Source organism: Cherax quadricarinatus, chromosome 34, assembly GCF_038502225.1.
Source record: "Cherax quadricarinatus isolate ZL_2023a chromosome 34, ASM3850222v1, whole genome shotgun sequence".
Lineage (NCBI taxonomy): Eukaryota > Metazoa > Arthropoda > Malacostraca > Decapoda > Parastacidae > Cherax > Cherax quadricarinatus.
Window position 1 is genome coordinate 2,687,542 of NC_091325.1, and position 27,862 is coordinate 2,715,403.

At 40.0% G+C, this 27,862-nt stretch overlaps 1 protein-coding gene across 5 annotated transcripts in view; it reads right to left on the minus strand.

Moving 5' to 3' along the window:
- Positions 1-27,862, minus strand: part of Trpm (transient receptor potential cation channel, subfamily M) — a 235,099-nt gene that overhangs the window by 21,797 nt on the left and 185,440 nt on the right. For 4 of the 5 annotated variants that reach the window (XM_070091119.1, XM_070091118.1, XM_070091120.1 and 1 more), the window contains 9 exons: positions 27,829-27,849; positions 25,375-25,586; positions 7,580-7,768; positions 5,034-5,096; positions 3,608-3,856; positions 3,165-3,322; positions 2,598-2,744; positions 2,023-2,224; positions 641-871 (listed from right to left, as the gene is read on the minus strand). In XM_070091119.1, coding sequence (XP_069947220.1) covers positions 641-871; positions 2,023-2,224; positions 2,598-2,744; positions 3,165-3,322; positions 3,608-3,856; positions 5,034-5,096; positions 7,580-7,768; positions 25,375-25,586; positions 27,829-27,849 — 1,472 coding nt within the window. The remainder of the gene's footprint in view (positions 1-640; positions 872-2,022; positions 2,225-2,597; positions 2,745-3,164; positions 3,323-3,607; positions 3,857-5,033; positions 5,097-7,579; positions 7,769-25,374; positions 25,587-27,828; positions 27,850-27,862) is intronic. The other variant, XM_070091117.1, reaches the window with a different exon arrangement.

Consider the following 27,862-nt stretch of genomic DNA (forward strand, 5'->3'; position numbering starts at 1 on the left):
AGTATGACACTTTGTTGCATACTTAATAAGTATAATATTTAATGTGCAGTATATATAAATACATTTAGGTAGCAGGGACAAAATTTTCTAAAAGACTGAAAACTTCAGTAAAGAGTATGAACATGTTCAGATCTTGTGTTATGCAGCCCATCTCCAATGTCTATAGTGTTTCACAAATAGTTATCACATCCAGGAGATGCCCCTTCCCTTATCCTCTCCCCAACCTTTCCTCTCCACTAAGCTGCCATCTCAACTGCATTTCTGAACCATTTTGGGTCACATTATCACAGTGTTAGCCAAGCTTTTTTGAGGAGGGAACAAAGGATGAGAGAGAAGGATGGAAGGATAGGAGGGAGGGAGGGAGGGAGGGAAGGACAGACAGATGGAAGGAAGGTAAGAGGCCAACATTCCTCATGCAGTAAGCCATAACTTTTTTCCCCATTTCTCAAAATGTTATTCTTGCATAAAAAAGCTTTACAAATGTCATTATCCTATTCCACAACATTATTACACATCACACAAATTTTGTGAATAAAAATTTACACTTTAAAATTATATGGTAAAGCAAAAATCTAATAATGGGATTGGACAAGGGTGCATTAGAAAGCATATATAAAAGATCACAACTCAAGTCACTCACCTGAAATCTCTGGAACATCCACACTTGTCGAGATATGGAGTTGACCGACATGAAAATGTTGTTAAATACAGCAATTAAGAGGTTGATGAGAAGAATGTTGGCAACTAACAGGTACATGGACATAACTGTTGGAGTGATCCATCGACCATAATGACACGGGATCTGGTCCTTACCACCACAGTCAGGATCAATGTCATCAGCAAACACTTCTCCATAGAGCATAAAATATGGCTGCAAGAAAAGTAATGCATGTATTTAATATTACTTTAAGACTAACTTCACTACTTCTACAGTAATCTTTAATATGTCATATAAAAATCAATATTACACACAAGTACCACGAAGATTATGTGGAGCATAACACAAACACTTTTGACATTAAGTAATTTATGCAGAAGGGGTTACTAGCCCCTTGCTTCCAGCATTTTAGTCACCTCTTATGACACACATGGCTTATGAAGGAAAGATTCTTCTCCAGCTCCCCATGGAGTGCCTGTATACACATCTTTCTTTCAACACACCGGCTGTATCCCACCAAGGTGAGGTGGCCCAAAAGGAAAGACAAAAGTTTTCCTTTTACATTTAGTAATATATACAGGAGAATGGGTTACTAGCCCCTTGCTTCCAGCATTTTAGTCACCTCTTACGACACACATGGCTTACGGAGGAAAGATTCTTCTCCAGTTCCCCATGGAGTGCCTATATACACATACAGTGGACCCCCGCATAACGATTACCTCCGAATGCGACCAATTATGTAAGTGTATTTATGTAAGTGCGTTTGTACCTGTATGTTTGGGGGTCTGAAATGGACTAATCTACTTCACAATATTCCTTATGGGAATAAATTCGGTCAGTACTGGCACCTGAACATACTTATGGAGTGAAAAAATATCGTTAACCGGGGGTCCACTGTATATGTACAATATTTGCCATGCATGTTGTAAGAGGCGACTAAAATGCCGGGAGCAAGGGGCTAGTAACCTCTTCTCCTGTATATATTACTAAATGTAAAAGGAGAAACTTTCGTCTTTCCCTTTGGGCCACCCCGCCTCGGTGGGATACGGCTGGTGTGTTGAAAGAAAGATGTACAATATTTATTATACTGGCTTAGTCCTATGTTGTATATTTAGTTTATATAAAATACTCTATATAACTAGGGTTTTACATATGTACTTTCATGTCATCCAAGTTTTACAATTATGTACATTGTGGAAATAAACTATTACTGTTATAAGCAGACATATAAATAATGACACACAAAAATATACTGAATATACAATAAAGAAAAAAAAATGAGTGTTTAGGTGTTAAGAATAAGCTTACATCAACATATCCAAGTTTTCCATCCACCCTGACTAGCCATACCATGTCCATCGTACCTGGTAAAATATATGTCTGGCGAGTCTCCAATGGGGTTCCTCGTTGGGGAAGAGAATACTCTGGCGACACACTCCAAATGCCATCAAGACAACCAAGAGTAACACCACAAAATATGCCATATTCTTGATCATCTTCCCCATCATCATGACCAGAGGACCCAGGTACTTATTGGCAGACAAGATCTCCAGAATTCTTAAATACCTGTAATGAACACTCAGTGTCAAACTTATAATTTGATCTTAGAACAACATACAATTTTATTTCATATTTTTTTGGGGTCAGCCTGCTTTGGTAAAAGATAGCCAGTAGCATTAAAGCATTAATCTCCCGAGTCTTCTATTGTTAGATACAGGAAAGCTTTATCAATTTATATAGAGCTCAAAGCTGAACTAGAAATAAACAGCAATAGGCCTACAAAAGAAATGGCCATACATTATAAAATGAATTAACCATCAACACTAAAATATAATCACTATTAAATATAAGAGCCTATCATTGCTTAAACTGCTTCAGCATTCTGCTCAATATTCAACATTTTAATGTCATTCAAAACTGAACTAGAGACCTCACTGACCAGTATATAATATCTACACAGTATATAACACGTCCAGTTTGCATAGTCTGTTCTTGTAGTCTTAAAGTCAAACCAATCATGAAGAACACAGCAAACACCATATCACACACATTCCACAGCTTATCAGACCACACTGCTATTTTCTGCCTGCAATGACATAGATATATATATACATACATATATATAAAAACTTTGGAGGGATATGTTATATATCTTTATATGTGCATCTAAACTATTGTATCTGGGCACCTCTGCAAAAACAGTGATTATGTATGGGGCAAAACCTAAGGAGTAAACAGCTGACAAGGAAGACAGGATTAAATTAAAACAAAAAGACTTTTTTTTTTTTTCAACAAACCGGCCATATCCCACCAAGGCAGGGTGACCTAAAAATAAAAACAAAAGTTTTTCATTTTAAATTCAGTAATGTATACAGGAGAAGAAGTTACTAGCCATTTGCTCCCAGCATTTTTAGTCACCTCTTGCGACATGCACGGCTTATGGATGAAGAAACAATGAGACTTACTGATACAATACACTCAACATGGGCAAGTAACTTATACTTACACAAGTTCGACAGGTTCTGTTGAAAGTATCTCACGTACTTTCTCAAGGATGAGAGTTGAAATGTAAGCAACCACATACCATTCCATCCATTCTGGTTTCTTGGGAAGTTTAACTAAGACGGTGTATGTGAACAGGCAGAGAAAAAATACATACGCCATCTGCCAAAAATAAAAACAATCAAATATTACATAAATACTTGATTCTAAAGATGCATTAGCTTCTTATTAGGAAAAGAAGAATTGCAGTTACCAAGGAATTACTAGTGTTACCAGTATAATTTCTCTACAACATATAAATTTAAACTTGCAATAAAGTAATTACGTATTATTATTATTATTATTGTTATTATTATCGACAAAAAATTACAAATGCAGGAATGAATTGTTTAAAATCTCCAACACAATTCTGCATATATCAACTGCAAGAAATAAACTTGGCCTTACTGAGTGAGCCCAAAACTTAGAGATAGGAGCATTGTAGAACTCGTAAAACTTCGTCCTGGCTGGTAGCTGTTTAGAGTGGAGGTCATTGAAAATGTTGGAGTCCAGATGTGACAAATGGCTCATGGACACCCCATTTTGTCTCACCGGGGTACCATGTCCATCCACAGTGTCTACTGTCTCGGGCTGGGGAGGTGGCACCAACAGTGTGCTTGAATGTGCTGCAGCAGTGTTGCTGTTGCATAGTGGTGCCTGTATAAGAGAGAGAGAGACTGTAGTAGCAAAATATTTTAAAACGTTCCTGTTTATTGTCCAGCGTGTTAAAAAATTACTAAATTTTCGCATGTTTTTAATATATTTTTTATATGATGAATTAAACATTGGAAATTGGATGATGCTCTTTTTATTCCTAATTTTATAGTCTGAAATGTTTACATAGATGCAATGCTACAAGGAAATTTGTAACAAAATAAAATAAAAGAGTATATACTGTACAGCAGGAATAGAGAGCATTCGCTAAGAGATGTAGTCAAAATGAAGAAGTTAAAACAAGTTTAACATTATGCAGCTGTCAACATAAGCATAGACAAATATAAACTTTTAACCATACTAAGCACTGGATGTATTCTGAATGTATTTTCCCTACAGTATGCATGATATATTATCAAGAGATAATACAATTATGCAGTTGAAGGTCTCCAGTCTGGTGTTCTATATTCATGCAACATTCATAATCCAGCACTGAATGAAATGAGACTAGCCACTGAGGTTGTGCCCATGTTTTGTCAATTTTCAAGAAACAGATTACTCTGCACCTTACTTTAAGAAAGGTTCTGAGGTAGTGTAATGTACATGTCCTGAACCTGTGACAGCACTTACAACACCAAGCCTCTCTCTGAGGATTATGTGTCAGAGCTGAGCTTTACTGATCCAGCAAGCATTTGTACATCAACTCTGGATGGAATAGATCTACCTCCTGCCTCTCTTACTGTATAAACTGCTTAGTTGTAATGATCTTCGACTTCTTCCTTCTTGTAGTTGCAAAAGCTACTGATATTCCAATTCAATTTTATATCTAAAACATTTCCTTATGCATTACACTTTAAATCAGAGGAAGGACTATTACATCCACATCAATTTCATACTATGTTAATATTGTACAAGAAATCTGTATGTTATAACCCACAACTTAGTGAATACAGTAGCCTATCTCATGCCATACCTATTTATTGTAAGAAAAACTTTTAACTGTTTTACATTATCAATTTATTTGTGTAATCTTTTTTTTATTAACACATTGGCCACTTCCCACCGAGGCAGGGTGACCCGAAAAAGAAGAAACGCTTTCATCATCATTCACTCCATCACTGTTTTGCCAGAGGTGCACCTACACTACAAATGTTATTTATTGCCCTCCAGGGTGTCCTACCTGAGGCTGGAGGGTTGGGGTGACGGGGTGAGAGGGATGAGACACAGTGTTCACCAGCTGTGCCTAGAAGAAGAGGGACACACAAGAGGAAAAGAACAATCTTAACAAAATCTATCCTTGAAGGTTGCTGAAAATTCACATTTAGAGAATGTTTTAAAAAATGCAACATTTAAAAAAAAGACTGTCACAGAAGACTACATTTCAAAGCAGGGACCATCAAACAAACAGCACAACGCTTGCATAAAAAATGCACAGCATGAAAATTATATGTTGTGAACCTCTACACATGTCCTAACAGTGACAAATGCAATTACAATACATGATATTTAAGCACTTTACACTTCTATAGTTCAGAGTTAGACAGCATACTGAAGTAATTTTTAATTATGTAAGACTGATAAGGGAAAGGAAGTGTCAAATAGATAGCCTTCTTAAAAACAAACCATGGAATGGATGGGATTTGAACCCATGGTGACTCACTCACCATGGGTTCAAATCCCACCCATTCCATGGCTTGCAATCATGTTAAGATTTCGTGAGAAAAGATATCCTTCTTCATTACAAACCTCTTCCTCCCTCTTTCCCCGAGAGCACTTTTTGTGATGGAGGGATAAAGATCTTTGGTGACATTTTGGCTAGCACTGGCAGACTGGCCATGCAAATTTATTTAGCACTGTTCCCATATACCTGTAATTCATACACTCACATATACTACTGTTACTACTCTCAAGGAAGGTAAGCTTGCCCTGTAGATGTGGCCTTCTGGTGAGCAACTGTGTTTTCATTTAGTGGACGATGGTAAAGCAGTAGGTTCAGTGTTGGCTCTGCTCAATCAATCAGTTTGTCATGAACCACTTCCTTGCAGTCAGCTAGTGGGTTGAGTGCTGGTACACTAACATTCATATGTTTTTAAAGTGGACTGCAGTTTTCTATGCATTGTAAGTTTTAGGTAGCAAGAGGTAGGTGGGGTGGTGCTTGGTATCTTCAGTGGATTAAAGCTAGGGTTGATCAAGTATAGGATAGTGCACGCGCACACAGAGGTATGATAAAGCTCAAGGTTCAGGGAGAGTGACCTAGTAGCGACCAGTGAAGAGGCGGGGCCAGGAGCTTGGACTCGACCCCTGCAACTTCAACCAGGTGAGTGTGCACGCATGCACACACGCACACGCACATGCACACGCACACACACACACACACTTACTTATGATCCTGTGGCTGCTCACATACCTTCTGCTAATTACTTTAACAGGAAGGCCCCATTTTACAGCATTTCACTTTACAGAGTTTTGCTAATACAGTGGTTTACAATTATACCCATTCTTCATTTATTCAGACTTCCTACAATAAATATATTCGCCATTTACTATAAGCTAAATACAAAATTATTTTAAGGTAAGTAATGTGTACATTTTTTTTAGGATTAGCTATATTGCTCACTTAATATATGATAGTGTAAACATGTTATCAGGCTTTTATATGCCTTTGAAAGTGAAAAGTGGTTATGATTCACTTTACAGTGATTTTCACTTTACAGCAATAACCTGGAACCTAACCTGCTGTATAAGCAGGGCCTTCCTGTATATATGTTTTTTAACATCAGCCATCTCCCACCGAGGTAGGGTGACCCAAAAAAGAAGAGATACTCTCACCATCATTCACTCTATCACTGTCTTGCCAGTGGCACACCAGTACTACAACTCAGGTGCCCCTTCAAATTGCAGATATCTCTAGCCCTTCTTCAGAGTCCAGGCACTGTACTTCCCACCTCCAGGACGAAAATCTGGCTAATCAGTTTTCCTAAAAACCTTCACAAATGTTACCTTGCTCATACTCCAACAGCACATCAAGTCATAAAAACCACTTGCCTGTTTAACACTCGCACACACCTGCTGGATGTTCAAGCCGCTTGCACACAAAACCTCCTTTACCCTCTCTCTCCAATCTTTCTTAGGGCAACCCCTACTCCTCCTTCCCTCCACTACAGATTTATACACCCTCCAAGTCATCCTTATAGATGAAATATTAGTTGGGTTACATATAATAATTACCCCTAAAAAAATGCTGTCATCACATGCACCATCTGACAGAAAAGTAAATAGACTAGAATAAATTTTAAGGATTTATACAGAATATGAAGAAATAAAAGTTATACAGGAACATAAGAATAGGGGAGCACTGCAGTAGGCCTACTGGCCCATGCAAAGTAGGTCCTAAAAATTATTACGTAATTAAAGATTAACATAAAAAAAGCTGAATACAAGGTTTTCCATAAACAACATTCTGTAATAAGGAAATATATGGACAAACAGTTGATGTAATAAGGAAGATAAACTATAAACATTACAAAATATAAAAAATAAAATGGATTAAGCAAACCATTCTGTTTTCCTGATGGCTCTTTGTGGAAAGATAGAGGAGTCACAACACTCTCGTTCCACACCTGCCTCTCCTTACGTTCGAACGTGGAGAGAGGGGTCACAGCCCCCTTCCCGCTTACCACCTGTTGGAGATAAATTTCTCCACATTGTTGTTGTTAGTAGTCTTACCTCAGGATCATGATCATGTCTCATATCAAGATTGTCTTCCTCTGACTCTGTGTCACTCTCAGAGTCAGAGGATCTCACAGGGTCATCATCCTGATGCTCCTCACGGGTCTGTGGCATCGTTTTAAGCTCCTCTCGACTTCGAAATCCCAAAACTGGGATTAAAGGTGGGAAGAGAAGACTCAGCATGACCTGAAAATGAAAATAAATTGTACTCAAAGAAAGAACAGAAAATACAAGTACAGTGGACCTTCCCTTTTCGTCGATCTCTGTTACCGCCGATTTCAGTTATCGCTGATTTTTTCGAGAAAATATTGCCTCCGTTGCCATTGCTTTCCTCAGTTTTCGTTGTTGGTATGGTACCTGTCCAAGTGCCCTGCGTGCACACAAAGCCTCCTCCACACACATTCTCAGGCAGTGTTGCATTGTTTCTCAGTGAGTGAACATTATCCTGCGAGGTCATACAAAACATTTCGTAATAATCCATTGCTTTTGGCATTTGTTTATTGTGTGTGACTGCTAAATAAGCAACCATGGGCCCAAAGAAAGTGAAAAAACTGAAAAACACGATGGAATTAAAGAGTGTAGCAGGCATGCAGGAAGTGTAGCAGGAAGCAGGGAGTGTAGCAGGGAGGCAGGGAGTGTAGCAGGAAAGCAGGGAGTATAGCAGGCATGCAGGGAGTGTAACAGGAAGCAGGGAGTGTAGCAGGGAGGCAGGGACTGTAGCAGGGAAGCAGGGGGTGTAGCAGGCATGTAGGGAGTGTAGCAGGAAGGCAGGAGTGTAGCAGGCATGCAGGGAGTGTAGCAGGCAGGGAGGGAGTGTAGCAGGGAGGCAGGGAGTGTAGCAGGCATGTAGGGAGTGTAGCAGGCATGCAGGGAGTGTAGCAGGCATGCAGGGAGTGTGGAAGGGAGGCAGGGAGTGTAGCAGGCATGCAGGGAGTGTAGCAGGCATGCAGGGAGTGTAGCAGGCATGCAGGGAGTGTAGCAGGCATGCAGGGAGTGTGGCAGGGAGGCAGGGAGTGTAGCAGGCATGCAGGGAGTGTAGCAGGCATGCAGGGAGTGTAGCAGGCATGCAGGGAGTGTAGCAGGCATGCAGAGTGTGTAACAGGCAGGGAAGGAGTCTAGCAGAGAGGCAGTGAGTGGAGCAGGGAGGCAGGGAGTGTAGCAGGCATGCAGGGAGTGTAGTAGAAAGGCAGGGAGTGTAGCAGGTATGCAGGGAGTGTAGCAGGAATGCAGGGAGTGGAGCAGGAAGGCAGGGAGTGTAGCAGGGAGGCAGGGAGTGTAGCAGGCATGTAGGGAGTGTAGAAGGCAGGGAGGGAGTGTAGCAGGCATGCAGGGAGTGTAAGAGACATGCAGATAGTGTAGCAGGTAGGGAGTTTAGCAGCAAGGCAGGAAGTGTAGCAGGCAGAGAGTGCACAGTTTTTTTGTGCAACAGGGGTGCAGTGACTCTCAAGCTGGTCCTAGTGCCAGTAATAGACAAAGAAAGGAAGTAGCCCCGGATGAGGACTTGGTACCTAAAGTCCTTATGCAAGGGGATTTCCCTACCAAAGAATAACCTCTATTCCCTCTCCCCTCCTCCCTGTCTTCCATACATGAACAAGAATCTTCAATAAAGGTAAGTGTCATGTTGAATGTTCATTCTTTTCTGCATGTACATCTATATTTAAGCTAAAAAAAAATTTTTTTTGTTAATACTTTCGGGTGTCTGGAATGGATTAATTGGATTTACATTATTTCTTATTGGGAAAATGATTACAGTGTTCATTGATTTCAGTTTTTGCCAGTCTCTCTCGAACGGATTAATGACGAAAACGGAGGGTCCACTGTATCTAAGGTTATGATAAATAGTTCAATGAGGTAGTGTAGTAGTCATTTACTGGGATTCGTATGTAAAGTACGTATCTGCATAAATTGCATGAACATGTCTTTAAGGGTTCAAACTAAAGTGCAGTTATAAGTAGGCAAACTGCACAGAAACATCAAAATATGCAAGAAAACAAGTTCTTACTTTTGTATAATACAGAAATTAATATGAAATGCTTAATTCTCATAATTCTGCTTAATAAATAAAGTTTTAGAGTACTAGGGGCTTGAACATTCAACAGGCTTATATAAGCATATTAGACAGGAGTGGAAGGAAGTGGCTTTTATAAGTTAACTTGCTGTTAGAATAGGAGCAAGATAACATTTATGAAGGGATTCAGGGAAACTGGTTAGTCAAACTCGAGTCCTGGAGGTGGGAAATAAAAGACCTGCATTCTAAGTAAGGGTGGGGATGTTGCAGTTTGGATGGTCATCTAAACTGTGATGTCGGCGCCCTTCCGGCAAGACAGTAAGAGATCGAGTGACAGTGAAAGTGCTTTCTTCTGTGTCAAGTCACCCTACCTCAGTGGGAGATATCCAAAGTAAAAAAAAAAAAGGCATATAGAAAATTTATACTAGCATTAGCTCTGCCCAACCTACTGTATATATTATGGCACTGCAATACTGCACTCTCACATATTATAAATCTTTTTAAAAATTATATTTAACTTAAATCATATTATAATTAATTTTTTTATTTTTGTTGTTGTAAAAGAAGAAAGGACATCATGAAAATAAACTTTTTCCTGTAACTTCTAGTAGACAAATACATGCATGCAAACACAAACAATTACTGGATCCAGGGCTGTGGAGTCAGAGTTGTAGTCAAAAGCAATTCTTGGGTTACTGGCATCTGAGTTGATGTCAGTAAAGTGTAATACAGGAGTCTGAGTTGGAGGTGCCATAAATAAAGGAGTCAGAGTTGAAAGTTTTATATGGCAAATCCAAAGCCCTGGTTAGAAGAGGGCTTCACGAGTAAACAAAGCCTCGTATTATGCTAAAATGATCTGATTCAGCTTTTTAAGTGTATATTCTTAATAAGCATAAAAACTAGTACCCCTGGGGCGATTTTAAACAATTTTCAAAATTCGTCCGAAAATGGTTAAAAACGCTGAACTATAGTCATGTTTTTTTTAGGTGAAAAATCTTTTTCTCTAAAAACAGAAAATGGTCATTATGACAGTGTTTGTTGGATCAATTACTCCCCACAAATGTGAAAAAATCCTGGATATATAGCTTTCATTGAGAGTTATACGAGTTTTGATAATATATGTGAGCTGTGTAAGGGGCTTCAGCCAATGAAGAAATCAGAGGGAAAAAGACAGCCATCATATCATTCTAAAACTATCTCTTTTTATGTTTTAAAGTGCATTATCTTAAGTAGTATAAAAAAATAGGTCAACTACAGTGGCTTTAACCCTTAAACTGTCCAAATGTAGATCTACATTTTTTTTACATCTGCAAGCATGTAAAATAAAACGTAGATCAACGTTCAAAGCGCTACACAAGTGAACGTAGATCTACGTTTGGACAGAGTAAAAGTTAAGCATTTTTTCAATTTGGCTGATAGTGTATAAATGTTGCACTATTGTCCAGTGATCGGGAAAGAAGAAGAAAAAAAAAAAAAAAAATTATATATATATATGCAATAAGATCACAGTGAACAGGTGATTTCAAAATATGCAAAACAACCACTCTGAAAGAATAGAGAAATTCCAAGCGCTTTCGTGACTACTCACATTATCAAGGAACTATAGTTCCTTGATAATGTGAGTAGTCACGAAAGCGCTTGGAATTTCTCTATTCTTTCAGAGTGGTTGTTTTGCATATATATATATATATATATATATATATATATATATATATATATATATATATATATATATATATATATATATATATATATATATATATATATATATATACACACACACATATACATATACATAAATATATATATATATATATATATATATAAATAAATATACAAGGTATGATGTAGCACGTAATGAAAGTAGTTTATTAGATTATGTATTGGTGGATAAAAGGTTGATGGGTAGGCTCCAGGATGTACATGTTTATAGAGGGGCAACTGATATATCGGATCATTATTTAGTTGTAGCTACAGTTAGAGTAAGAGGTAGATGGGAAAAGAGGAAGGTGGCAACAACAAGTAAGAGGGAGGTGAAAGTGTATAAACTAAGGGAGGAGGAAGTTCGGGTGAGATATAAGCGACTATTGGCAGAAAGGTGGGCTAGTGCAAAGATGAGTAGTGGGGGGGTTGAAGAGGGTTGGAATAGTTTTAAAAATGCAGTATTAGAATGTGGGGCAGAAGTTTGTGGTTATAGGAGGGTGGGGGCAGGAGGAAAGAGGAGTGATTGGTGGAATGATGAAGTAAAGGGTGTGATAAAAGAGAAAAAGGTAGCTTATGAGAGGTTTTTACAAAGCAGAAGTGTTATAAGAAGAGCAGAGTATATGGAGAGTAAAAGAAAGGTAAAGAGAGTGGTGAGAGAGTGCAAAAGGAGAGCAGATGATAGAGTGGGAGAGGCACTGTCAAGAAATTTTAATGAAAATAAGAAAAAATTTTGGAGCGAGTTAAACAAGTTAAGAAAGCCTAGGGAAAATATGGATTTGTCAGTTAAAAACAGAGTAGGGGAGTTAGTAGATGGGGAGATGGAGGTATTGGGTAGATGGCGAGAATATTTTGAGGAACTTTTAAATGTTAAGGAAGAAACAGAGGCAGTAATTTCATGCACTGGTCAGGGAGGTATACCATCTTTTAGGAGTGAAAAAGAGCAGAATGTAAGTGTGGGGGAGGTACGTGAGGCATTACGTAAAATGAAAGGGGGTAAAGCAGCTGGAACTGATGGGATCATGACAGAAATGTTAAAAGCAGGGGGGGATATAGTGTTGGAGTGGTTGGTACTTTTGTTTAATAAATGTATGAAAGAGGGGAAGGTACCTAGGGATTGGCAGAGAGCATGTATAGTCCCTTTATATAAAGGGAAAGGGGACAAAAGAGACTGTAAAAATTACAGAGGAATAAGCTTACTGAGTATACCAGGAAAAGTGTACGGTAGGGTTATAATTGAAAGAATTAGAGGTAAGACAGAATGTAGGATTGCGGATGAGCAAGGAGGTTTTAGAGTGGGTAGGGGATGTGTAGATCAGGTGTTTACATTGAAGCATATATGTGAACAGTATTTAGATAAAGATAGGGAGGTTTTTATTGCATTTATGGATTTAGAAAAGGCATATGATAGAGTGGATAGAGGAGCAATGTGGCAGATGTTGCAAGTATATGGAATAGGTGGTAAGTTATTAAATGCTGTAAAGAGTTTTTATGAGGATAGTGAGGCTCAGGTTAGGGTGTGTAGAAGAGAGGGAGACTACTTCCCGGTAAAAGTAGGTCTTAGACAGGGATGTGTAATGTCACCATGGTTGTTTAATATATTTATAGATGGGGTTGTAAAGGAAGTAAATGCTAGGGTGTTTGGGAGAGGGGTGGGATTAAATTATGGGGAATCAAATTCAAAATGGGAATTGACACAGTTACTTTTTGCTGATGATACTGTGCTTATGGGAGATTCTAAAGAAAAATTGCAAAGGTTAGTGGATGAGTTTGGGAATGTGTGTAAAGGTAGAAAGTTGAAAGTGAACATAGAAAAGAGTAAGGTGATGAGGGTGTCAAATGATTTAGATAAAGAAAAATTGGATATCAAATTGGGGAGGAGGAGTATGGAAGAAGTGAATGTTTTCAGATACTTGGGAGTTGACGTGTCGGCGGATGGATTTATGAAGGATGAGGTTAATCATAGAATTGATGAGGGAAAAAAGGTGAGTGGTGCGTTGAGGTATATGTGGAGTCAAAAAACGTTATCTATGGAGGCAAAGAAGGGAATGTATGAAAGTATAGTAGTACCAACACTCTTATATGGGTGTGAAGCTTGGGTGGTAAATGCAGCAGCAAGGAGACGGTTGGAGGCAGCGGAGATGTCCTGTCTAAGGGCAATGTGTGGTGTAAATATTATGCAAAAAATTCGGAGTGTGGAAATTAGGAGAAGGTGTGGAGTTAATAAAAGTATTAGTCAGAGGGCAGAAGAGGGGTTGTTGAGGTGGTTTGGTCATTTAGAGAGAATGGATCACAGTAGAATGACATGGAAAGCATATAAATCTATAGGGGAAGGAAGGCGGGGTAGGGGTCGTCCTCGAAAGGGTTGGAGAGAGGGGGTAAAGGAGGTTTTGTGGGTAAGGGGCTTGGATTTCCAGCAAGCGTGCGTGAGCGTGTTAGATAGGAGTGAATGGAGACGAATGGTACTTGGGACCTGACGATCTGTTGGAGTGTGAGCAGGGTAATATTTAGTGAAGGGATTCAGGGAAACCGGTTATTTTCATATAGTCGGACTTGAGTCCTGGAAATGGGAAGTACAATGCCTGCACTTTAAAGGGGGGGTTTGGGATATTGGCAGTTTGGAGGGATATGTTGTGTATCTTTATATGTGTATGCTTCTAGACTGTTGTATTCTGAGCACCTCTGCAAAAACAGTGATAATGTGCGAGTGTGGTGAAAGTGTTGAATGATGATGAAAGTATTTTCTTTTTGGGGATTTTCTTTCTTTTTTGGGTCACCCTGCCTCGGTGGGAGACGGCCGACTTGTTGAAAAAAAAAAAAAAAAAAAAATATATATATATATATATATATATATATATATATATATATATATATATATATATATATATATATATTTTTTTCAACAAGTCGGCCGTCTCCCGAGGCAGGGAGACCCAAAAAAGAAAGAAAATCCCCAAAAAGAAAATACTTTCATCATCATTCAACACTTTCACCACACTCACACATTATCACTGCTTTTGCAGAGGTGCTCAGAATACAACAGTTTAGAAGCATATACGTATAAAGATACACAACATATCCCTCCAAACTGCCAATATCCCAAACCCCTCCTTTAAAGTGTAGGCATTGTACTTCCCATTTCCAGGACTCTAAGTCCGACTATATGAAAATAACCGGTTTCCCTGAATCCCTTCACTAAATATTACCCTGCTCACACTCCAACAGATCGTCAGGTCCCAAGTATCATTCGTCTCCATTCGCTCCTATCTAACACGCTCACGCACGCTTGCTGGAAGTCCAAGCCCCTCGCCCACAAAACCTCCTTTACCCCCTCTTTCCAACCCTTTCGAGGACGACCCCTACCCCTCTTTCCTTCCCCTTGGAATATCAAGTTCTTTTTGCATATTTAAAATTTTGGCAGTACGAGGGCATCCTAAAATGATCCTCATTGCTTTGTTCTGCAGTTTTTCCAGCCCTCCAAGCTTCCAGTCAGACACAAGAGCAAGTAGTGGCGCAGCATAATCAACCAATGATCTAATATAAGCAAGATACATCATTTTCACAATTTTAACATTAGCACCATACCTGGGGTGAAACCCAGCCACAACTCTAAGTGCTCTTAGTTTTTCTTTGTATTGGCGACAAAGTCTTGTTACAACAGGTCCAAGTAGTGGAACCTCAAAGCCTAGATACCTGTATCTGCTTACATATTCTAGAAGAGACCCATCATGCAACTGGATCTGACGAACTGTGCCTCTCTGTCGAGGAGGACGCCTATTGAGTATCTTTGTTTTATCAGTAAAGATTATCAACCCCAGGTCCTGACACGAGGCTAGTACATGATTAAGAATGTTTTGGGTGTTGGAGAATCCGGTGGTGTGAATCATTATATCATCAGCAAAACTAATCACATAATGATGGGGCTGACTAGGCATAGCATTAAGTAATGCATTAATTAGAATATTGAACAGTGTGGGACTGAGCACACCTCCCTGTGGGGTTCCTAATTCAAAGTCTTTAGTTACACTTCTATGTCTCTGGAACAACACAGACAATTTTCTGTTTGACAGGTAGCCTTTAATACAGCGGAGAAGCCATCCTCCAACATCCATTCTGGCAAGTTCACTAACGATTACATGTCGGTTGGCTACATCGAAAGCGGATTTAAGGTCAAGGAAGGTAGTGTATGAGCTGTCAGTGTGCAGAGTGAGAAAGGTGGCTATGCAATGATGCACGCTCCTTCCATGCATGAAACCATGTCACCGGGGAGACAAAAATTGTTTGATTCTGTACATGAGACGATTAAGAATCATTCTCTCAAATGTTTTACACAAGCAGCTAGTAAGAGATATTGGGCAAAATGCATTTTGTTGATTGGGCTTAGGAATTGGAATGATGAGGCTGTTGGTCCAAGATTGAGGGAGCTCCCCAGTTACATAGCTCATGTTATATAATTCAAGTAATGGATTACCTGGTACTCGACACAGCAATCTGAGTATGTTGTAAGTAATACCATCCTCACCAGGCGACGTGGAGTTGCCCTTAGTTAGTGCTGCATCAAGTTCATAATTAGTGAAAGGAATGTTGCAATCATCTGCCTTGCTGAGCATAAAGCAAACAAGTCTCTCCCTTGCATCATATTTGTCATTTAATTTTGCCTGTGTGGTACTGGGAAGATTATCATAGCTAGATGTAGCAGCCCAAGCACTGACTAACTCATTTGCCCTATGTAAGGGATGAGGGTGCGCGATCTGCCCAGTTCTGTTACCCTTAATTCTATTTATGTCCCTCCATGCCCGGCTAAGTGGGGTGTGAGCATTAAGACCGTTGACAAATTTTTCCCAGTCTGTTTGCCGCAGCTCTATCATACGCTCTCTGGCAGCAGCAAGGGCAGTTTGGAAGAGCCTCAGCATTCCAGGGGTACGATGTTTTCTATAGGCTAGGCCTAGTCTGCGAGCAGTACGTTTCAGTGTACGAAGTTTAGAATCATTGTAATAAGTATGGTTTTTGAAGGAAGTATGATTATTATGGAAGTTTGTTGGGTTTAGAGTACCAAGAGGTTGCAGTGGCGGCTCTAAGTAGTTCTGAATAATGCTCACAAGGTCATTGTTAAAGGTCTCTACAGAGGAACACTCATAGGAATTATACCAGTCAGTCACATGTGCAACAAAGTCATCATGCTGATCAGTGGGAACATTAAAACGTTTCCGTTTGAATATCCCACCAGGCCTTAGGATAGTGTATTACAAATATCTAGTGAGGTTAGCCTAGGGAAATGATCAGACGCTATATCTGTTACAATGGAAGACTCACAGCTGGCAGAAGTAATGTTGAAGCCCAGGCACAGATCAAGGATGCCTCCATAGATATGTGTGGGTTCAAGGTCACCTACAATTTGGACATTATCATGACTGTTTAAGAGTGACAACAGTTGATTACCATTACGATTACCAAACTGTGAGTTTCCAATGCTTTTGTGTCTCGCATTGTAATCGCCAATAATAAGAGTAGGCTCAGAATGAGCACAAGTTGGGAGCTCCAAGTAATTAAATTTATCAGCAGGAGCATACTAGTTAAATATGTTGAGAGCAGAGTTCCCTATATAAATCCTAACACCGTGATATTGTAGCCCCTCTGTTTTCTTGTATGCAAGAAGTTGATGGGGAAGTGATTTTTTAATATATAGAACACAAGAGTTAGTAGATTTGAGGTTATATGCAACAAATGATGGTAATTTAGGGGGTTGGGATTTTTCAGGGACTCTGCACTCTTGTAGACACACAACATCAATGGGTTCGGTGGTTACTTTATAATGAAGGTCAGGAAGTCTTTTTCTAAGTGATGCAATATTCCAGCTTAATATAGAAAGTTTATACGAGTTTTGATCCATTATAGTAGTCCTGGGATCATCTTGAGTTTCTCAGCATAATGAAAAAATTGTTCATATAAATAGCAGACCTTATCAATGTCAACAGTGCTACCCTCGTCCATGAGTTTTGTAAGTGCACTTCCAGTTGTAAGGCCTCTTGGGAGTCTTCGTAAACCCAGAGCACGACATCACTCACATTTCCTCCTCCACTAACATTACACGCAACACTACAACTGTCATCACCAGCGCAACTACCAACATTGTGTTCATTACATTTATCAACAGTATTGTATTCAACATTAATGTCTATGTGGTTAACCTCATCACACTCTGCACCACCACTTATATTACGCTCATCACTATTACTAACATAATAGCACGTAATGAAAGTAGTTTATTAGATTATGTATTGGTGGATAAAAGGTTGATGAGTAGGCTCCAGGATGTACATGTTTATAGAGGGGCAACTGATATATCGGATCATTATTTAGTTGTAGCTACAGTTAGAGTAAGAGGTAGATGGGAAAAGAGGAAGGTAGCAACAACAAGTAAGAGGGAGGTGAAAGTGTATAAACTAAGGGAGGAGGAAGTTCGGGTGAGATATAAGCGACTATTGGCAGAAAGGTGGGCTAGTACAAAGATGAGTAGTGGGGGGGTTGAAGAGGGTTGGAATAGTTTTAAAAAATGCAGTATTAGAATGTGGGGCAGAAGTTTGTGGTTATAGGAGGGTGGGGGCAGGAGGAAAGAGGAGTGATTGGTGGAATGATGAAGTAAAGGGTGTGATAAAAGAGAAAAAGGTAGCTCATGAGAGGTTTTTACAAAGCAGAAGTGTTATAAGAAGAGCAGAGTATATGGAGAGTAAAAGAAAGGTAAAGAGAGTGGTGAGAGAGTGCAAAAGGAGAGCAGATGATAGAGTGGGAGAGGCACTCTCAAGAAATTTTAATGAAAATAAGAAAAAATTTTGGAGTGAGTTAAACAAGTTAAGAAAGCCTAGGGAAAGTATGGATTTGTCAGTTAAAAACAGAGTAGGGGAGTTAGTAGATGGGGAGAGGGAGGTATTAGGTAGATGGCGAGAATATTTTGAGGAACTTTTAAATGTTGAGGAAGAAAGGGAGGCGGTAATTTCATGCACTGGTCAGGGAGGTATACCATCTTTTAGGAGTGAAGAAGAGCAAAATGTAAGTGTGGGGGAGGTACGTGAGGCATTACGTAGAATGAAAGGGGGTAAAGCAGCTGGAACTGATGGGATCATGACAGAAATGTTAAAAGCAGGGGGGGGGGGATATAGTGTTGGAGTGGTGGGTACTTTTGTTTAATAAATGTATGAAAGAGGGGAAGGTACCTAGGGATTGGCAGAGAGCATGTATAGTCCCTTTATATAAAGGGAAAGGGGACAAAAGAGATTGTAAAAATTATAGAGGAATAAGTTTACTGAGTATACCAGGAAAAGTGTACGGTAGGGTTATAATTGAAAGAATTAGAGGTAAGACAGAATGTAGGATTGCGGATGAGCAAGGAGGTTTCAGAGTGGGTAGGGGATGTGTAGATCAAGTGTTTACATTGAAGCATATATGTGAACAGTATTTAGATAAAGGTAGGGAAGTTTTTATTGCATTTATGGATTTAGAAAAGGCATGTGATAGAGTGGATAGAGGAGCAATCTGGCAGATGTTGCAAGTATATGGAATAGGTGATAAGTTATTAAATGCTGTAAAGAGTTTTTATGAGGATAGTGAGGCTCAGGTTAGTGTGTGTAGAAGAGGGGGAGACTACTTCCCGGTAAAAGTAGGTCTTAGACAGGGATGTGTAATGTCACCATGGTTGTTTAATATATTTATAGATGGGGTTGTAAAGGAAGTAAATGCTAGGGTGTTCGGGAGAGGGGTGGGATTAAATTTTGGGGAATCAAATTCAAAATGGGAATTGACACAGTTACTTTTTGCTCATGATACTGTGCTTATGGGAGATTCTAAAGAAAAATTGCAAAGGTTAGTGGATGAGTTTGGGAATGTGTGTAAAGGTAGAAAGTTGAAAGTGAACATAGAAAAGAGTAAGGTGATGAGGGTGTCAAATGATTTAGATAAAGAAAAATTGGATATCAAATTGGGGAGGAGGAGTATGGAAGAAGTGAATGTTTTCAGATACTTGGGAGTTGACGTGTCGGCGGATGGATTTATGAAGGATGAGGTTAATCACAGAATTGATGAGAGAAAAAAGGAGAGTGGTATATATATTTTTGAGGTATATATATGCTTCTAAGCTGTTGTATTCTGAGCACCTCTGCAAAAACAGTGATTATGTGTGAGTGTGGTGAAAGTGTTGATTGATGATGAAAGCATTTTCTTTTTGGGGATTTTCTATCTTTTTTGGGTCACCCTGCCTCGGTGGGAGACGGCCGACTTGTTGAAAAAAAAAAAACATATATATATATATATATATATATACACACACATATATACATATATACATACATACATACATATACAGTGGACCCCCGCATACCGTTGGCATCACATAACGTTTAATCTGCATACCGCTCGCTTTTATCGCAAAAATTTTGCCTCGCATACCGCTCAAAAACCCGCTCACCGCTGTTCGTCCGAGACGCGTCCAATGTGCGCCCTTAGCCAGCCTCACATGTGCCGCCGGTGGCATTGTTTACCAGCCAGCCTCCGCGGTAACATCCAAGCATACAATCGGAACATTTCGTATTATTACAGTGTTTTTGGTGATTTTATCTGCAAAATAAGTGACCATGGGCCCCAAGAAAGCTTCTAGTGCCAACCCTACAGCAATAAAGGTGAGAATTACTATAGAGATGAAGAAAAAGATCATTGATAAGTATGAAAGTGGAGTGCGTGTCTCCGAGCTGGCCAGGTTGTATAATAAACCCCAATCAACCATCGCTACTATTGGTGGTACAGCTGCTGCTGCTGCTGTACCACCGTCAGCTGCTGCTGCTGCTGCACTGTCAGCTGCTGCTGCTGCACTGTCAGCTGCTGCTGCTGCTGTAGCACCATCAGCTGCTGCTGCTGCTGTACCACCGTCAGCTGCTGCTGCTGCTGTAGTACCGTCTGCTGCTGCTGTAGCATCGTCTGCTGCTGCTGTAGCATCGTCTGCTGCTGCTGTAGCACTGTCAGCTGCTGCTGCTGTTGTACCACTGTCAGCTGCTGCTGCTGTTGTACCACTGTCAGCTGCTGCTGCTGCTGCTGCTGTAGTACCGTCTGCTGCTGCTGTAGCATTGTCTGCTGCTGCTGTAGCATCGTCTGCTGCTGCTGTAGCACTGTCAGCTGCTGCTGCTGTTGTACCGCCATCAGCTGCTGCTGCTGCTGCTGCTGTAGTACCGTCTGCTGCTGCTGTAGTACCGTCTGCTGCTGCTGTAGCATCGTCTGCTGCTGCTGTAGCACTGTCAGCTGCTGCTGCTGCTGCTGCTGTAATACCGTCTGCTGCTGCTGTAGTACCATCTGCTGCTGCTGTAGCATCGTCTGCTGCTGCTGTAGCACTGTCAGCTGCTGCTGCTGTTGTACCACCATCAGCTGCTGCTGCTGTAGTATCGTCTGCTGCTGCTGTAGTACCGTCTGCTGCTGCTGTAGCATCGTCTGCTGCTGCTGTATCACTGTCAGCTGCTGCTGCTGCTGCTGTAGCACCGTTGTTGGTGTGGCTTATTGAGAATACCAAGAAACAATTAACCCCAGAGGATTTGCCACCCAGGATAACCCAAAAAAGTCAGTGTCATCGAAGACTGTCTAACTTATTTCCATTGGGGTCCTTAATCTTGTCTCCCAGGATGCAACCCACACCAGTCGACTAACACCCAGGTGAACAGGGAAAAATGCCTGGAACTAGTGCTCATATTAGTGAATTTAAAGCCAGCAAAGGTTGGTTTGAGAGATTTAAGAATCGTAGTGGCATACACAGTGTGATAAGGCATGTTCTGGAAGAAAATGCCAAACAGGACCTACAGTACTCAGGAGGAAAAGGCACTCCCAGGACACAGTGTCTCATCAGTCATTGCTGCATCTTCAATAAAGGTGTCATTTATTCTTCATTTAGTAGAGTAGTACATGCACAATATATATTGTGCATGTACTACTCTACTATTGTGCATGTATCCTTCTCTTTGTGTGTAGGAAAATGTATATTTCATGTGGTAAAAATTTTTTTTTCATACTTTTGGGTGTCTTGCACGGATTAATTTGATTTCTATTATTTCTTATGGGGAAAATTCATTCGCATACCGATCATTTCGCATAACAATAAGCCCTCTTGCACGGATTAAAATCGCTATGCGGGGGTCCACTGTATACACACATATATACATACATACATCTTTCTTTCTTTCTTTCAACACACCGGCCATATCCCACCGAGGCGGGGTGGCCCAAAAGAAAAAACCAAAGTTTCTCCTTTCAAATTTAGTAATATATACAGGAGAAGGGGTTACTAGCCCCTTGCTCCCGGCATTTTAGTCGCCTCTTACAACACGCATGGCCTACGGAGGAAGAATTCTGTTCCACTTCCCCATGGAGATAAGAGGAAATAAACAAGAACAAGAACTAGAAAGAAAATAGAAGAAAACCCAGAGGGGTATGTATATATATGCTTGTACATGTATGTGTAGTGTGACCTGAGTGTAAGTAGAAGTAGCAAGACATACCTGAAATTTTGCATGTTCATGAGACAGAAAAAAGGACACCAGCAATCCTACCATCATGTAAAACAATTACAGGCTTTCTCGTTTTACACTCACTTGGCGGGACGGTAGTACCTCCCTGGGCAGTTGCTGTCTACCAACCTACTACCTAGAACATACATACATATATACATATATATATATATATACATACATACATACATACATACATTCTTTCTTTCAGCACACCGGCCGTATCCCACCGAGGCAGGGTGGCCCAAAAGGAAAAACAAAAGTTTCTCTTTTTACATTTAGTAATATATACAGGAGAAGAGGTTACTAGCCCCTTGCTCCCGACATTTTAGTCGCCTCTTACAACACGCATGGCTTACGGGGGAAGAATTTTGTTCCACTTACCCATGGAGGTAAGAGGAAATAAACAAGAATAAGAACTAGAAAGAAAATAGAAGAAAACCCAGAGGGGTATGTATATATGTCCTTGTACATGTATGTGTAGTGTGACCTAAGTGTAAGTAGAAGTAGCAAGACGTACCTGAAATCTTGCATGTTCATGATACAGAAAAAAGGACACCAGCAATCCTACCATCATGTAAAACAATTACAGGCTTTCTCGTTTTACACTCACTTGGCAGGACGGTAGTACCTCCCTGGGCGGCTGCTGTCTACCAACCTACTACCTAGAACATACATACATATATACATACATATATATATACATACATACATACATGGGATACAAGGAGAATAGAAGCATCAGGGAAGAGAGAGGTGAAGGTTTATAAACTAAAAGAGGAGGCAGTTAGGGTAAGATATAAACAGCTATTGGAGGATAGATGGGCTAATGAGAGCATAGGCAATGGGGTCGAAGAGGTATGGGGTAGGTTTAAAAATGTAGTGTTAGTGTGTTCAGCAGAAGTTTGTGGTTACAGGAAAGTGGGTGCGGGAGGGAAGAGGAGCGACTGGTGGAATGATGATGTAAAGAGAGTAGTAGGGGAGAAAAAGTTAGCATATGAGAAGTTTTTACAAAGTAGAAGTGATGCAAGGAGGGAAGAGTATATGGAGAAAAAGAGAAAGGTTAAGAGAGTGGTGAAGCAATGTAAAAAGAGAGCAAATGAGAGAGTGGGTGAGATGTTATCAACAAATTTTGTTGAAAATAAGAAAAAGTCTTGGAGTGAGATTAACAAGTTAAGAAAGCCTAGAGAACAAATGGATTTGTCAGTTAAAAATAGGAGAGGAGAGTTATTAAATGGAGAGTTAGAGGTATTGGGAAGATGGAGGGAATATTTTGAGGAATTGTTAAATGTTGATGAAGATAGGGAAGCTGTGATTTCGTGTATAGGGCAAGGAGGAATAACATCTTGTAGGAGTGAGGAAGAGCCAGTTGTGAGTGTGGGGGAAGTTCGTGAGGCAGTAGGTAAAATGAAAGGGGGTAAGGCAGCCGGGATTGATGGGATAAAGATAGAAATGTTAAAAGCAGGTGGGGATATAGTTTTGGAGTGGTTGGTGCAATTATTTAATAAATGTATGGAAGAGGGTAAGGTACCTAGGGATTGGCAGAGAGCATGCATAGTTCCTTTGTATAAAGGCAAAGGGGATAAAAGAGAGTGCAAAAATTATAGGGGGATAAGTCTGTTGAGTATACCTGGTAAAGTGTATGGTAGAGTTATTATTGAAAGAATTAAGAGTAAGATGGAGAATAGGATAGCAGATGAACAAGGAGGCTTTAGGAAAGGTAGGGGGTGTGTGGACCAGGTGTTTACAGTGAAACATATAAGTGAACAGTATTTAGATAAGGCTAAAGAGGTCTTTGTGGCATTTATGGATTTGGAAAAGGCGTATGACAGGGTGGATAGGGGGGCAATGTGGCAGATGTTGCAGGTGTATGGTGTAGGAGGTAGGTTACTGAAAGCAGTGAAGAGTTTTTACGAGGATAGTGAGGCTCAAGTTAGAGTATGTAGGAAAGAGGGAAATTATTTCCCAGTAAAAGTAGGGCTTAGACAAGGATGTGTGATGTCACCGTGGTTGTTTAATATATTTATAGATGGGGTTGTAAGAGAAGTAAATGCAAGGGTCTTGGCAAGAGGCGTGGAGTTAAAAGATAAAGAATCACACATAAAGTGGGAGTTGTCACAGTTGCTCTTTGCTGATGACACTGTGCTCTTTGGAGATTCTGAAGAGAAGTTGCAGAGATTGGTGGATGAATTTGGTAGGGTGTGCAAAAGAAGAAAATTAAAGGTGAATACAGGAAAGAGTAAGGTTATGAGGATAACAAAAAGATTAGGTGATGAAAGATTGGATATCAGATTGGAGGGAGAGAATATGGAGGAGGTGAATGTATTCAGATATTTGGGAGTTGACGTGTCAGCGGATGGGTCTATGAAAGATGAGGTGAATCATAGAATTGATGAAGGGAAAAGGGTGAGTGGTGCACTTAGGAGTCTGTGGAGACAAAGAACTTTGTCCTTGGAGGCAAAGAGGGGAATGTATGAGAGTATAGTTTTACCAACACTCTTATATGGGTGTGAAGCATGGGTGATGAATGTTGCAGCGAGGAGAAGGCTGGAGGCAGTGGAGATGTCATGTCTGAGGGCAATGTGTGGTGTGAATATAATGCAGAGAATTCGTAGTTTGGAAGTTAGGAGGAGGTGCGGGATTACCAAAACTGTTGTCCAGAGGGCTGAGGAAGGGTTGTTGAGGTGGTTCGGACATGTAGAGAGAATGGAGTGAAACAGAATGACTTCAAGAGTGTATCAGTCTGTAGTGGAAGGAAGGCGGGGTAGGGGTCGGCCTAGAAAAGGTTGGAGGGAGGGGGTAAAGGAGGTTTTGTGTGCGAGGGGCTTGGACTTCCAGCAGGCATGCGTGAGCGTGTTTGATAGGAGTGAATGGAGACAAATGGTTTTTAATACTTGACGTGCTGTTGGAGTGTGAGCAAAGTAACATTTATGAAGGGGTTCAGGGAAACCGGCAGGCCGGACTTGAGTCCTGGAGATGGGAAGTACAGTGCCTGCACTCTGAAGGAGGGGTGTTAATGTTGCAGTTTAAAAACTGTAGTGTAAAGCACCCTTCTGGCAAGACAGTGATGGAGTGAATGATGGTGAAAGTTTTTCTTTTTCGGGCCACCCTGCCTTGGTGGGAATCGGCCAGTGTGATAATAAAAAAAAATAAAATAAACATACATACATACATACATACATATATATCCATCCATCATGAAACTCTTTTGTTAGATCAGTTATGTCATGCACACACCAAAAAAAAAAAAAAAAATATTTTTGAAGGTTAGAACCAAGGCCATGGAGTCCGAGTTGGAAGCAATTCTAGGGTTACTGGAGTTGGTAAAATGTAATTAAAGGAGTTGGAGGTGCCCTAAATAAAGGAGTCAGAGGTTTTATGTGAAGACTCCACAGCCCTGATTATATCTATAAAGATTTTATTTCTTTGCAATGCTTACAATGTGTGATTACAATTATGATTTGTTAAGTACAAAGAAAGCCACTATCATGCCGGGGCATTTCGGGCAGAAGGAATACATTTTTAATACGAGAATAACTTTTTTTTACCTTTATATTAGTATTTTTCCTTGTCCTGAGTCCACCTAGCCAAAGATCAGCTAGCAGTATCTGGCAACAGGTGTGTGACAAAAGAGCTCGGTGATTAACTGCGACAGCCAAGGAGAGGCAAGTTTGCTTAGACCAGTTTCTTAATTCATAAGTTAAAAGCTGGTGTGTCCGATCATCGTCTTGCTGATAACAAAAGTCCAGTACTTGCAGAGCTGCCACAACAGAATTTAACATTAATATATATATATAAGTGCAAAAGTATACTAAATAAATAAAGTTCATACAACACCTGGGGATTAGGAGGTAATCAAGTGGGAGCCAAATAAAGGGTGATTAAAAACTCCTTGGATCAAGAGCCCTTCACCAGAACAAAGATATAGCCCTTGATGGGTGACTCAAGGAGACTGCATTATTTGGTATACCAATAACAGAATATTCACACTAAAACTCTTCAAAAAATAATGCCTCATTATAACCTCGTTCTATGGAAAAAATTTGTGATCAAAAGCTAAATGAACATACACATCAAGAGTGACAGTTTGGGGGAGAGTGCTGAAGCCCCTTGACTTACGATGGTTTGACTTTACTATGGTGCAAAAGCAATTGCTTCAGAGATGAAACTTGAGATAATTACCCAGTATGAAGGCAGCAAGTCCCTAACTTGTATTCACTTATTTAATTTTTAAAATTGGTATTTAGTTAGTTACTGTATTTTTTTTAACATACTGGCCGTTTCCCACCATGGCAGGGTGACCCAAAAAGAAAGGAAAACCCCCAAAAAAAAGAAAAACCCAAAAAGAAAGAAAAAACTTTCATCATCGTTCAACACTTTCACCATCACTCATACATAATCACTGTCTTTGCAGAAACGCTCAAATACGACAGCTTAGATGTCCCCCCAAACTGCGAATATTCCAAACCTCTCCTTTAAAGTGAAGGTATTGTACTTCCCATTTCCAGGACTCAAGTCCAGCTAACCAGTTTCCCTGAATCCCTTCACAAAATATTACCCTGCTCACACTCCAACAGCTCAATTCCCAAAAACCATTCGTCTCCATTCACCCCTATCTAAAATGCCCACACATGCTTGCTGGAATTCTAAGCCCCTCGCCCACAAAACCTCCTTTAACTCCTTTACCCCTTCCCGCCAACCTTTTTGGGGACAACCCCTACCCCACCTTTCTTCCCCTACAGATTTATATGCTCTCTGAGTCATTCTACTTTGCTCCATTCTCTCTAAATGACAAAACCAACTCAACAGCCCCTCTTTGCCCCTCTCACTAATAGAACTCCACACCTAGTTTCCACACTACAAATTCTCTGCATAATATTTACACTACACACTGCCTCCAGCTGCCTCCTCATTGCAATATTTACAACCTATGCTTCACACCCATATAAGAGTGATGGTATCACTATACTCTCGTACATTCTCTTCTTTGCCTCCAGGGATAACGTTCTTTGTCTCCACAGATACCTCAACACACCACTCACCTTTCTTCCTTCATCAATTCTGTGGTTAACCTCATCCTTCATAAACCCATCTATTGACAAGTCAAAAAATCCAAATATCTGAAAACATTCACTTCTTCCATACTCCCTCTCTCCAATGTGATATCTAAATTTTCTTTATCTAAATTGTTTGATACCCTCATCACCTTACTCTTATCTATGTTCACTTTGAACTTTCTACCTTCACACACCCTCCTAGACTCGTCCACTAACCTTTGAAACTTTTCTTTAGAATCCCCCAAAAGAACAGTATCATCAGTAAAAAGTAACTGTGTCAACTCCCATTTTGTATTTGATTTCCCATAATTTAATCCTACCCCTCTCCCCAACACATTAGCATTTACTTCTTTTACTACCCCATCTATAAATATATTAAACAACCATGGTGACATTACGCATCCCTGTCTAAGACCTACTTTTACCGGGAAGTAGTCTCCCTCCCTTCTACACACCCTAACCTGAGCCTCACTATCCTCATAAAAACTCTTTACAGCATTTAGTAACTTACCACCTATTCCACACACTTGCAACAACTGCCACATTGCTCCCCTATCCACTCTATCATATGTCTTTTCTAAATCCATAAATGCAATGAAAACTTCCCTACCTTTATCTAAATATTGTTCACATATATGCTTCAATGTAAACACCTGATCTACACATTCCCTACCCATTCTAAAGCCTCCTTGCTCATCTGCAATCCTGCTCTGTCTTACCTCTAATTCTTTCAATAATAACCCTACCTTTCACTTTACCTGGTATACTCAGTAAACTTATTACTGTATTATATATTTATTTATTCAGTGACAGCAATTATTTATTTAGTATATCATATTCATATTCGAATTAGGATATTTTCGCTTTATGATGGGTTAGTCGGAATGTAACCCCATCGTAAGTCGAGCAGCACCTGTAGTTTAATACAAAAGCAAAATGACTAACCCAGTGTTTCAAATTCTTTAGCATATCCTTTGAG